At 39.7% G+C, this 12,813-nt stretch overlaps 1 protein-coding gene and 1 long non-coding RNA gene across 3 annotated transcripts in view; both read right to left on the reverse strand.

Annotated features, from left to right (window-relative positions):
• The window catches only part of NALCN (sodium leak channel, non-selective), a 239,167-nt gene that overhangs the window by 34,015 nt on the left and 192,339 nt on the right, over positions 1 to 12,813 (reverse strand). For both annotated transcript variants that reach the window (XM_063337103.1, XM_063337098.1), the window contains exons 19-22: positions 3,844 to 3,945; positions 3,336 to 3,405; positions 1,956 to 2,047; positions 1,670 to 1,792 (exon numbers count right to left, since the gene is read on the reverse strand). In XM_063337103.1, the coding sequence (XP_063193173.1) occupies positions 1,670 to 1,792; positions 1,956 to 2,047; positions 3,336 to 3,405; positions 3,844 to 3,945 (387 nt within the window). The remainder of the gene's footprint in view (positions 1 to 1,669; positions 1,793 to 1,955; positions 2,048 to 3,335; positions 3,406 to 3,843; positions 3,946 to 12,813) is intronic.
• Positions 5,599 to 7,209, reverse strand: LOC134516678 (uncharacterized). Its single transcript, XR_010071400.1, has 3 exons — positions 6,132 to 7,209; positions 5,975 to 6,037; positions 5,599 to 5,681 (listed from the first exon to the last, which is right to left on the reverse strand). It is a non-coding gene; the product is annotated as an uncharacterized LOC134516678 (long non-coding RNA).

Raw genomic sequence — 12,813 nt, forward strand, 5'->3', positions numbered from 1 at the left:
TATTTAGCCTTCATATGCAAAGCAGAACGGCTTCAGCAGGAGAAACTACAAGAATCCTATCCAAGAAGGCTCCCCTGCCCCAACTGGTTAGGGGCACTTTTTACATATCTTTCAAATCCTTGTAGCAAATCATGCTAAGACAGGATCTGCACTGAGGGTTCCTGTATCCCATGCGAGGGCTCTGGCCACTGGGATGAGAAATTGCCATCGCTTTCTCGCTGAGCTTGAAATGAAAAATGGACTGACCTAACTTGAAGCGTTACCAGCAGAAGAGATTTCATGGTTATGAATTACAACAATACAAGACGCATACAAGGAGAACAAGAGGCATCTTCCACAGGCCAGGTTCACCCACTTACACCAGTCAGTATACAGAATATACTGGTTTTGGTGCCTTCCCACTGAACCCACTGACTTTTTTGTCTTCTTAAGCTCCTATCTCTTCCGCACACTGTATACAGTGGCACTCCTCAGCCTTTTTTACTAGAACGAAATATGTATCCTATCTGTTTGAAAAAGACATCTAGAATATCTTACTTCACAAGCTGTGTGGGACAACGAATCCTACAATGAAGTAGGTAGGATTTAAATAAACAAAAACCCGACTGTTTAACAAAATGAGTTTACTCTCCTAATTGCAAATGTTTTAATTAAACTGTTGATAATATACATATCTTGTTACCCTCGGGCACTCCACAATGCTAAGAGGCACTGACATGTATTTGACAAGTGGATAGGAATGCATGTTTGTGTGTTTTGTTTTGCTGTTTTAATTTGCAGCTGCTTCCTGGACCAGTGAACCGCAATCAAGTTAGCAGCTGCATAGAAAAGTAGGCACCTAACTCAAGAACTCAAGGATGGGCTTCTACATAGGTGTCAGAACGCTTAAATATGGGTATTGTAAAACTGAGTATCTAACCTTCCTGTTGTTCTACCTAGAAGTAATTTGCTGAAGGGCACAGAGAAAATCAATAGTAAAGCAGGTGCCGAAGCCAGGTCTTCCAAGCGCCAGGCTCATAGCCTTGAGCTAGCTTCTGTCTTACGCTGTCTGCTCGCAAGGTGACATGCATTAACCCTTCAAAATTAGGGTAGCAGCCATAGACAGAAGTTTAAAAAAAGAGCTATAAGATGATTTTATATCAAGCTGCTTGTGCTCTCAGCTTTCTTCCTTTTGTCTCCCACAGCTGAACACCCCCTCCCATTCTGGGTCTCTAATTATGGGCTAAGGAGTCTTCGGGTGAACAAAGTGGGACTCATCTCTCTTCATCTTTTTCTATTCTTTGAGTAACTGTTGGTGTATAAAGACTTCCCGCCTTATGATGACGAATAGGAAGGGAATAACAAGCTGACTGCCCAAGGTCTAAAACTGGGGGTACAAAACATTCCCCTTTCCACTCAATTCATGCCTGCAGTTTCCCCACCGTTTTGTCCCATCTCAGCCACGCAGGCTGCTCGGACATGTCTGCCCTTACAAAGCATTTTACCGCTTCCTTTCCTCCAACAGCAAGACTATACATACATATATACATACCATATATGACTGCCAGCTCGTGTGGTGACCACATTATATATATGCAGTTTCCTTTTAAAATGAAAGTTAGACCTAGATTTCTGAGGACATAAAAGTAAGCACTTGTCTGAACCAGCCGTTGATGTGGAATCAACTTACGCATTAAAGCGAGCGCGTACCACCACTCGGCAGAAATTCCTGAATCTGTGCTCACGACCAACTATGAAAAGTGGCTTATCAAAATATGGGTGATTCTCTCGCAGCTCCTCCTCTTGGACTTTCCTTTTGAAAGACAGGATGTAAATTATTAAGTGATACGCATTATACCTGGCAAAAACATCACTTACACTTCATTCTTTTTTCATCATGACTTGATAGTTTTTACTTCATACAGAGAATAATTAATACAGAAAAGTGTGCACTCAGACTTTCAATTTTTAAATACCTTTTCATTTCAGCTTGTTCTTTTTTTTCCTGGATCATCTTTATCTCGCTGTCTTCTCTCTGTGCATTTCTGTATCTCACTGTGTTGGAGTGCTAGAAGCAAAACGATTCCTTTTAAATGAGGTCTGGGGGTTGGTGTTTTTTAATGTTTCAGATGAAAGCAAGATACGGTATTTTACATAGAAAGATTCAAATGAAAAATCTTTATTTCCAAATGCACTGCACATCAACTCAGTCAAGCGTTTTGTACAGTATTTTCTACCCACAGCACAAGGCTGCTTATTTTCATCAAGGTTAATTTCAGGTTTAATTTCATGCGTGAAGTCCCATCCAATGCGACTTTTAACTTTAAAAGCAAAGGTTTTGTAAGCTCAGCGGATCTCTCTGAACCGGAATGAATACCATCAAAGTTACTAAGGGAAAAGACTGGGAAAGAAAGGGCTTTCGACACCCTTTCAGCTTCCCAAGCCTGCCGCACGTGCTGCCGGGCGGCAAGTTGTGCAAAACATGAGTTAGTGACTACAGAGCGCAGGGAGGGAGGAAAGGGAGGGAGGGGAGGACGTTTGCCTGAGCTCAGGCAGTGGAGGGTACAATCAGAATTATTATTCAGAGTTAAGTGAGTCTTTGGAGCACTCCTGGTGGGATAATGCTGGGTGTTACCCTTACTACTGGACACAAGCAAAGCCATAGTTTCTTTAAAAGGTTACTAACCTACAGTTTCTTCCTGCTACCGGGCAGGGTAATTAATTAATTACTTCCTATGCAGTTGTTTTTAAGTATGAAGCACATCTAGAAAATGACTATCATAGTTTGCAAACGGAGGGACTAATATCGCCCTTTGAATTTGCATAGTCAGAGAGATCCACAAAATATCCTTATGAATTTGCAGAACCGAAAATGCCCTTATCCGCATGAAACTACACCGCAGTGAAATCTGTGATTACTGTTCTCCCTTTTAGTCTCTGTCCTTTTGTCTGACAGTTTTTGTGTTTGAAAAATATTGTCAAACTTCCATTGGAAATTTTGAAATCTTGTTTTGCCAGCCTGAGTGATTTGTGTAATTCCAGAGTAAGGCTTTTTAAGGTATCCTGGGTAGCAATTGTTGTGTTCCTAATGTAGTGTCTACAGCTTCAGTGAATCTATCTCAGCAAGTTGTTTCAAAATTGGTAAGTCTATAAGTGCAACAACCATGTCAATTATTTTGAGGATAATTCTAATGCAGTTACAGTATTTGTTTTATGACTTAATTTCGAGATTTCAAAAGACAAATTGTAAACAACATCAAAGATAGACATTAATCTTACACAAGCATTTATTACGTAGTACATATTCTTATTTCTTATATTCTCAAACTGAAACCATCATTTCTAGGAGGACTTACATCTTGAGTCAGTGTTTCAAGAGATTTTCCTCTGCTGATCCGCTGGCTGTTGGAACCATGTCTCAGTGACCTGAAACAATCATAATCAATTTAACGATACAGCTCAAGATGAAATTTTGACCTTTATAGGATGGCCATTATAAAGCACTGCTCTCCAGTCACCCACTATCTCAAATTCTTATCATTTTTCTCTCGCTAACATCAGAAGCTTATATGTTCTTCAATTGTTTTCAATCCGGTCTAACATAAGCCAATTTCTTTCCTTCTGATGTTTAAATTGATAGCTTTATAGTTGGCGAAGGAAATGACATTTGAAATAAAAAGGCATTTTTTCCATTTATACAGTACAATGAATTTCATTATGGTTACAATGAGGAATGTAGAATTCAGTTCTTTGTACAAGTAAGTCATTTCAGTTTTTCACACGTTAGGTATTGCTCAAATTTAATTCTTTTTGTCACCTTTATTTTAACAATATTTTTAAGCCATCCTTTCAGTCCATGTTTACCTGCGTTCTTGTCGTATATGATGCTGGACACTAAGTATTGACCTTTCCTTTGCAGGCTGCCCCTCAAAGGATCCGCTCAGCATGCGTTGTCTAGTGCAGGCCCTATGAGGAAATATAATGATAAGGACACAGAGTTTTCAGTATAAATGATAATTTTTCAGGTAGCACGTTCAGACAAATCAGCTTGGCTTTCTGGGAAGCAAGTACACAGCTTAATGGACAATAACAATAAAACAAAAATGGACTTTCCATGAAAACATATTTCCGAGGCAATGGTCCCCACTCTGCAACATAACCCGTCACCTGATGAATCTTCTCCGTGCCTTAGCAAGGCCCATCTTTGAGGTTTTTTTCAGTTTGCTGCAGAATTTATGGTCCCCCAAGACTTCACTAAATGTGGAAGGGGTCAAGCAATGCACTAATCATCAGTAAAACAAGCTGCTCAGCAATAAAGAGGGGAATAGTACAAGTACAGCTGTCATTTTAGGGTAGAATCATAGAATTGTCTAGGTTGGAAGGGACCTTTCAGATCATCTAGTCCAACCATCAACCTAACTCTGACAAAAACCATCACTAACCATATCTCTAAGCACTATGTCTACCTGTCTTTTAAAAACCTCCAGGGATCGTGACTCAACCACTTCCCTGGGCAGCCTGTTCCAATACTTAATAACCCTTTCAGTGTAAAATTTTTTCCTCATATCCAGTCTAAACCTCCCCTGGAGCAACTTGAGGCTGTTTCCTCTCATCCTATCACTTGTTACTTGGGAGAAGAGACCAACCCCCACCTCTCTACACCCTCCTTTCAGGTAGTTGTAGAGAGCGATAAGGTCTCCCCTCAGCCTCCTTTTCTCCAGGCTAAACAACCCCAGCTCTCTCAGCCGCTCCTCATAAGACTTGCTCTCCAGACCCCTCACCAGATTTGTTGCCCTTCTCTGGACACGCTCCAGCACTTCAATGTCTCTTCTGTGGTGAGGGGGCCCAAAACTGGACACAGTACTCGAGGCAGCTCCCTTTCAGGGCCATAGGTGTCAAAATATTTATGTACACATTCAAGACTTAAACAGCGTATCTTTGAGTGTTCTTCTGCATAACTGGGACCATATATGGTTTGAAACGAAAAGCTGCACATTGCTGATATTCTGTAGTATGAAATGACTGCTCTCTGGGAATGCATTGAACTTGCTGCATTTTTGTCGTGTGGGTTTTTTCACTTGTTTGCTCATTTGCTTCATTTTGCTTTTACTGAGTTTTGGCAAACGCATTTTACACTATTTTGGCAGAAATTAGTATTTGTTGGTTAGTAAGTGTGCTGCAGATAAACAGAGCATGCATATCTTTATTTTGCTGGCTACAATGATATGGATTCGCTTAAGAAAAGGAGAGGTTTCCAATAAAAGAGCTCACACAACTCCGCTGATGGCTAAGACATGGAATTTCAACTCTGGAAAAATATTTTCACTTTCCACGAATGCTGCAATTTAAGTTTATACAGTGTACACCTTATTTGTCATTTTGTGCTATGCAATCATTCAGAGAAACTCTCACAAGACCCAGCTGGTAATATTTAATACTTTTTAATGAATAGAATCTCCATGGTTTTTTTGAAAACATGAAAAAACCTGCATGCTATTGGAGTGACCACTCTATTCACCAGTCTCATGTAAGGCTTGGATAAATGCTATCCTTAATGGCATGGGATGACCATGCTTGATGGCAAAAGGCATCCCAGGCACATTCTTTCCTTTTTATGACTTCGTTTTTCACTCTTCTTCATTATTTCTCGTTCTTTTGGATTTAAACACATCAACGATAGGAGTAGGGATCCAAAGTGAGATCTGGAACAAAAATGAGAAGCTTAGAATGCTCGTCAGTGGCATCACTAAAAATCATACTATCATGCTAGAAAAGTACATTGAAATCTGTCAATCTTCTGGACTATGTACCTGCAGAACTCTGAACACAGTCCAGCAGCTGCAAACTACATGCTCTAAATTCGCCTTGAAAAGCACAAATGGAATAAAAAAACCTGAAAATGAAAGTGCGATTTGGTAGGTCATCAGAAAGCCAGTCTACAGGTTCAGAGCCTACAGAACAATACTATATTGGAATACTACAGAATTTTCATTACCTGCAAACAATTATGAGGTCCAAACTTTTGAAGTCCTTGAAACTCTTTCATCCTTTGGAACCCCTGAAAAATAAGTAGTGAACAGAGTGTTCAAGTAACATTCTTTGAGCTAATGCAAAATGTTAAATGCTTTGATCAATACTTCAAAATACTATACCTCTCATGAATATTATGAGGTCTCTTGCAGACGGTGTGCATATGGCTCACTCTTCGACTTCTTAGGGAGGCATCCTCTCCACAACAAATGTTTACTCATCTTCTTGCATCCCAGTATAACATGGATTTGTTGTTTTTCTGTATTATTTTAATGAGTGAATATTTATGTGTTCTGTAGTAACTGCATAGTTTACTGTGTACTTTTGTTCTTGTTCTCCCTGAAACGTGCTCACACTGAAGTCTCAGCAGCGTGGTGTGCTTCAGTAAAACACACAATTATCAACGTGATTCAGCACTCTTTTCACTATGACTCTCTATCCTTCCTAAATCTTTTTATGCTCTCATTATACTTGCATCTAACTTGGAAAATATGGTTAAATATGACAACCCAAGATTCACGATGAGTCCACCTGATAGGTGTTCTAGTGTTTCGCTCTTTCATTTTATAAATTTAATTCAATAAGGCACTGTTTGAATAGCAACAAAAAGGCATATTTTCATCACAGCTACACTACTCTTCTTTGGGAAAAATATACTATTTTTTAAGGAAATCTGAATGTGACTGGTAAACTAAAATGAAGTACTAATGCAACCTGGGTAATTCATGATTTTTCTTTTCTGTGTTTTTTCTTGCTTCCTTCCCTATGTCTCTAAAGTAAAAAACAAATAGTCATTTATTTTCTTCATTGTCTGCTCAGACTGTTGAACTATGGTAGCATACTTTCTTTCCTTTAGCCATTTTGTATTCTCATTGTCAGTCTTACTTTGCTGTTTCAGCTTTTTGTCTACCAGATGTTTGTATAATAATTATTTTCCTTGGATTACAGAGGAATTGACAGAACCAATGGAGAAGAAAGAACCTCAAAGGGCCATTTAGTCTATCACCTCTCTTAAAGCAGGATCAATGATATCTACACTATTCTGGGCTGATGCTTGTCTTAACTTCCTTTTCCATACCTGCAGTGTTGGAGACCCCACAGCCCACTAACTCTACTTCACAACAATGCTTTACAGTGATCTAAAACATGGTGGTCACTTGGCACAAACCCCATAAAACAGAGTAACTTCTTACCAATGGATGTGTGCATTCCAGTATTTCTTTCTGTCTTTACAAGAGGCAGGTGAAATCCAATGATGTTATATGCTTGGGGAGATTTAGGAAGGTGGTGACTAAGTCTGGATTTTGCTCCTGATGACAATCATCATCTGAGCTTAACTAGAATATTTGTTCTGAGAAATGCACGGTATGCCTGGCACCTCATAAACTGACCTTACCTGGAACATTTGTTATGAGAAATGCGTAGTATCAAAGCCTCACAATCATGAAGAAAGAAATCATAATCTTAAGAGAGAAAACATAAAATATATACAGAGAAACTTGCTGCAAGTGATTTAGAACTGACTATTATCAGTTATTTAATGCAGATAAATTTCTAATAAAGGATACCAAAGGTACGCCTTCTATAATGAAACAACTGGCTATATGGACAAGGGAAAAGCAGTGTTTGACACACTGAATGGTAGAGTATTAAACCAGAAGGATCCTGATAAACTTGAGGACTGAGTCAGCAAAAGTTTCAGGAAATTGGACAAGGAAATGTGCAAAGTTTTACACCCGGTGCAGAATAGCTCGATGCATCCATGCAGGCTGTGGAGTGGCTGGCTGAGGAAAAAGATCTGGGAGTTACACTGTGCACTGGGTCTGGATGGGATGGAGTTATCTGGATGATAACTAGATGAATGTGTTCCTGCCATCAGTAAGGCAAACTGCCTACTATATTAAGGTGGAGTGTATCCAGCAGATTGAGGGAAGTTATTACACCTCCTCTCCTCAGAGATGGAGAGGCTGCACCTGGGACACAGTTCCGGGTACTCCAAGAGGGATGCTGGAACACTGGTGCAAGTACAAGCGATTGGCGGCTTACAACACATGACCTCCAGGGAGACTTGAGAGAGCTGGGCTTGCTTGTTTTGGTGACGGGGAGGTTAAAGCATGAAGCTAAACTCTTGTTACTGTGAGATGACAGAGCAGCAAGCAATGGCCAGAAACTGTGGCTTGGAGGATTCAGACTGGACATCAGAAAAACCCTCTCTCAAGGGTATTGTAATGCAGTGCTGGAACCAGAGTAGCTGGAAGACATAAAGCTGATCTGTTCCAGGGTCAGCAATAGCCCTACTCGAAGTGGGCAGCTGGCCAAGTGGAGGTATTTAAAAGACGTGTAGATGTGCTGAGGAATGCGGTTAGTGGTAACTTGGTAGTGCTAGGTTAAGGGTTGGACTTTATGATCTTAGAGGTCTCTTCCAACCAAAACGATTCTATGATTCGATGACAACACGGTCATCAAAGTTCCATTCCGACCAAAATGATCCATGTTCCTGTGCTAAACAAACTAATGAAAATATTTGCTCATTCTCTTATGAGAGGTGGGGTATTATACTGCTGTATTAGTCTCTAGAGCTAATTTATTCAGAGATTAACTTTATAACTTTCCTAGAAGCACAGGTAATCTCATTTCTTGCTCATTCTAATATGCAGAAAAAAAAAATCACTGTATTTTGCAGAAATACTTGTATGAAACAGTTCTGAATTATCTTCTAGCATATTAGCAAATCAGTAGAACTGGATATGTAATTCAAGCAATTATTTTTTTTTCCCCAAGATGTGCTCGTGGCAGCATTCGGCTTCAGACATATGATAAATGCACTTCACTCAATTAGCTGCTTATGAAACTGAAAGTTCCACTTAAGTATGAGCTGTTATCTCCTCAGGGCCACAAAAGCATCAGACAAATCTTGACAAGAACAGTGAAAATCCTATCATTTTACAGTTTGACTATAGCATCAGCTGTAACAAAAAGCAAATAACATGCTGCCTATTTTAAAAATGTTAGTTTCCGAAACAGTCACAGTATATATTTTATAATAAACTGAATTTTTGTCGTTTTGGTGAATTTGATTTTCTTATCAACAGACCAGAGAACTTTTAAGTTTTCCCTTGTATTTTATAAAATAAAGGCGTAAACACTTATGTGAGGGTGACAGTGCAGTGGTGCAGGTTGCCCAGAGAGGTTGTGGAGTTTCCATCCTTGGAGATACTCAAAAACCGCCTGGACGTAGTCCTGGGCAACTGGCTCCACGTGCCCCTCCCTGAGACTGACACCGATACTTTGATTATATTTTGGACTATGTGAGACTACTTTTAATTTGCTCCGTTTCCCCACCACTCTGTGCTGTTTACAACTTATCCTCAGTACTGGAGAGAACAGACTTATACCCAATGTTTTGATTGGACCTTCTCCACCCTCTCTACTTCAGAAAGCCAGTGGGACGAATAAAGGACTAGACATCTACTCTTAGACAGTGATTCCAGAAGGAATGAGAGTCAGAAGAACTACAGGCACAAAACTTGCTTTTAGGACAAAAAGCAGTACCCATAGCAAGAGACAGGGAGAGGAAAGTGGGAAACAATGAAGATATGCAGGAGGAATTAAATTTGCTGGAGGCAGTGGTTATTTCTGCTAAGGGAAATGCATCATAATTTTCAGAAAGAAATGGTGCTGTTTGTAACTCAGAGGTGCTACTCAATATGATTGAGTTTTGAAATAGTTGTTCTAGCTGTCTGTAACTCACTTTTGTTTTGTTTCATTTTCCTTGGAAGGGTGAAGCCCCCACCTCAGAATGGATTTATGTGAGGAGTTAAGCCTCTCTGTGCACTGACACTGGCAGGGGTGATGCAAACCACTGCTCAGTGTCAAAAAAACCAGGACAGTCGTTGTTCCATCCTTGACTCTGTTCCCAGGACCAACTGCACCAAGACCTCAAGGCGGCAAGGTGAAAGCTGGTTTCCGAGCAAGGATCTTCAGAAAACAGGTGTCTCCCTGGAGTGCAGTAAGAAACTTGCAGGAAAATGAAGGGACCTGAGACCTCCGTTTTGCTGCATAAGGTAATGTCAGATGAGCAGGTGAGACAGGATTGAGTGTATGAAATCTCTCTCTGGGTGGTTGAGGGCTATTTATGCCCTTCTTCCTCTTCTTGGGAAGATGCCAAGCTGCAGTTCAGTGTATAAAGGGAAAAACAAGGTTTGGAGAGAAGAAGATGCATAAGAGAGACATGAAGGTACCTGTTCCTTCTATGTGGTTGGTTATGTTGAAACATTTAGAATTTGATTAAAATATAATTTGACAAGGTTTAAAAAGCAGGGGGGGTGGAACATAAGAGGTGGACTTAAGCTAGAACAGTCTTAAAATTCTCTTTTCAGTACAGGAATTCGATGAAGTTGAAGTTGCCCATGGGCAGCTTTACTGTGCAGAGGCATTGCTTTAGATAAATGCTCCTTAATTCAGGTAGACAAAAATTAAGAAGATGCAAGAAGTAATCTTCTCAGAAAGGACATCCTGAGTTATCTCTTATTGTTCTTGGCATAAACGCCACTTCTTCTTTTGTCAGATGCTCTAAAAATCTGAGACTCGGCTACTTTTATCAAGGAGTATACAGCACTTAGAAGTAAAGCAAAAATAAGAAAAAGAATCTCTCGTCTTTTGAGTTTTCCCTGTGTTCCCTGAATCCAAAGTTTCAGCTGTAAATTTTATCCCTTCTTATCACTTCTTTCTCTGTAAAATTCCCTTGCACCAACACTGGCATCAACATGGAAACACTGGCAGCACTCAGGACCAGCAGGCCCATCACCGGCAATGCTCTCCGTCAGCATTCCCACCAGATATACCATGAACACCGTTTTCTTACTTGGCAGAAGTTCCCTCCTTTCCCCTGTGCTCCTCAAAAGTTCATCACTGATGACCCAGGAAGTAGATGGGAAAACACAGTAAATATAGATTAAATTAATATACTATGTAGTTTAATTAAAATAAATTAATAGTTTAGAAAATGAAAATTTATTTTTCCGCCCAAACTTTTCTTCAGAGGAATTCAGAGGTGAATAAATGGGAAGTCCTCCCAGATACAAAACTCTGGCAGAAGCCGTGCTCTAAAGGAGCGAGTGGAAATCAGCAGGATTGAAACTGGAAGGACTGAATTCTGATCTTGTCCTGGTCCCTCTGAGAACTTAGTGAAGTCCAAACAACAGTTTGCTCGGATTCTCCTCCCACTCTGCTTCAGATTTCCCCTGAAAAGGAGAAAGTTCTGTGCTGACAGAAGAACCAATCAGAATTCTGAATTTCGATTTGCAGGACTTTATTTTTTCTTCTGAGTAAGAAAGACTGTAGCCCCCTACAGACGTCACAGGTTTTTCAAATTTTTTAAATATAAACCAGCAGGGTATTCTCTATGTCTACATGTTTCCTTTGTGGAATAATATAAGAAACATGCCAAACAAACTGACATTCATGTAACCCCAGAGGTGTCAATAACATGTCACAGCTGTAATATAACATAGAATTTAACTGCAAATGTTTTACTGAAACACTGCCATGAACCCCGTATCTAAATCCATATTTTTAAAGGTTTTTGATTAGGACGAAGCGACTTGTATTTATCTATCCATAACAGTAATGCCTGTAAAATCAAGGCACATTCACATAACTGAAAGAAATGCTTACAAATAGAGTCCTAAATTTTGTTAAAATAGAATACTTATAGTCTTGTAGTTACATTTCTCAATAATATTTTGACAAAGAGCATTCATTTGAATTAGTAATTGTTCATATTTTAATTACCATGGGTTTAAAGACAGATAAAGTTGCACGTTAATTTCTACACTTCTCCCTGTGCTGTATTCTTATAGAATATCAAAAAGAACTGAAGAGCTGTAATATTTCTCAAACGGCATGTAATCACAAGACGCTTTTCAAGAAACTTCACAATTCAGAAAACACACTGAATTTCTAGACCATGGCTCCTCATAAAACACTGCCATACTTAATCTAATCCCACAGCTGTACTTCTCAGATCAGTTATTCCCGCTTACACTGCTGATTTACCTCGGACCAGTCATTCGCAATATGCTAGAGATGCGCCTGCTTTGGTGAGAATGTAAATATAAAAAAAGAATGATCTCTAAATTCTTGGCATTGCTAACGCACCTTATATCAATGACAGTCATTCTAATGTAAAACCAATAATGGCACAAAAAGCTGCAGCGTGTTAATATCCATATGATGACTTTAAAAATGGGTATTGGAGACTTAGGAGTGCATTATTCACTTACTGTGAGGCTGAGTACACGCTCCATATGGAGTACCTAAATGAGTGATCATTATTAAAACATTCAGGAAATCCTTCCACAGAAGTCAACAGTTCTGAAGTCTTCTTCATTGTACATTTGCTACTTGGAATAAGATTAGCTGTATTCTATGCTTTCTAGCATACAACCCTTGTGAATGTTTATGTGCATATATATGCAAGAACTAGGCTGGAATTCGTTAGGCAAAATGGCATTTTGTCTCTGCTTATGAAGAGACATTTTTTGGTTAATTTAGAAGGAAGATGTAAAAAGAGCTGAAAAATGATCTTTCCGCATGACACAGAATTGGGTTTGTGTGGCAAGGTTTTGGTAGCAGGGGGTCTGCAAGGGTGGCTTCTGTGAGAAGCTGCTAGAAGCTTCCCCCATGCCTGACAGAGCCAATGGCAGCCAGCTCCAAGATGGACCTGCCACTGGCCAAGGCCAAGCACATCAGCAACGGTGGTAGAGCCTCTGGGATAACACATTTAAGATGGGGGAAAAAATG

This window comes from Chroicocephalus ridibundus, chromosome 1 (assembly GCF_963924245.1).
Source record: "Chroicocephalus ridibundus chromosome 1, bChrRid1.1, whole genome shotgun sequence".
Lineage (NCBI taxonomy): Eukaryota > Metazoa > Chordata > Aves > Charadriiformes > Laridae > Chroicocephalus > Chroicocephalus ridibundus.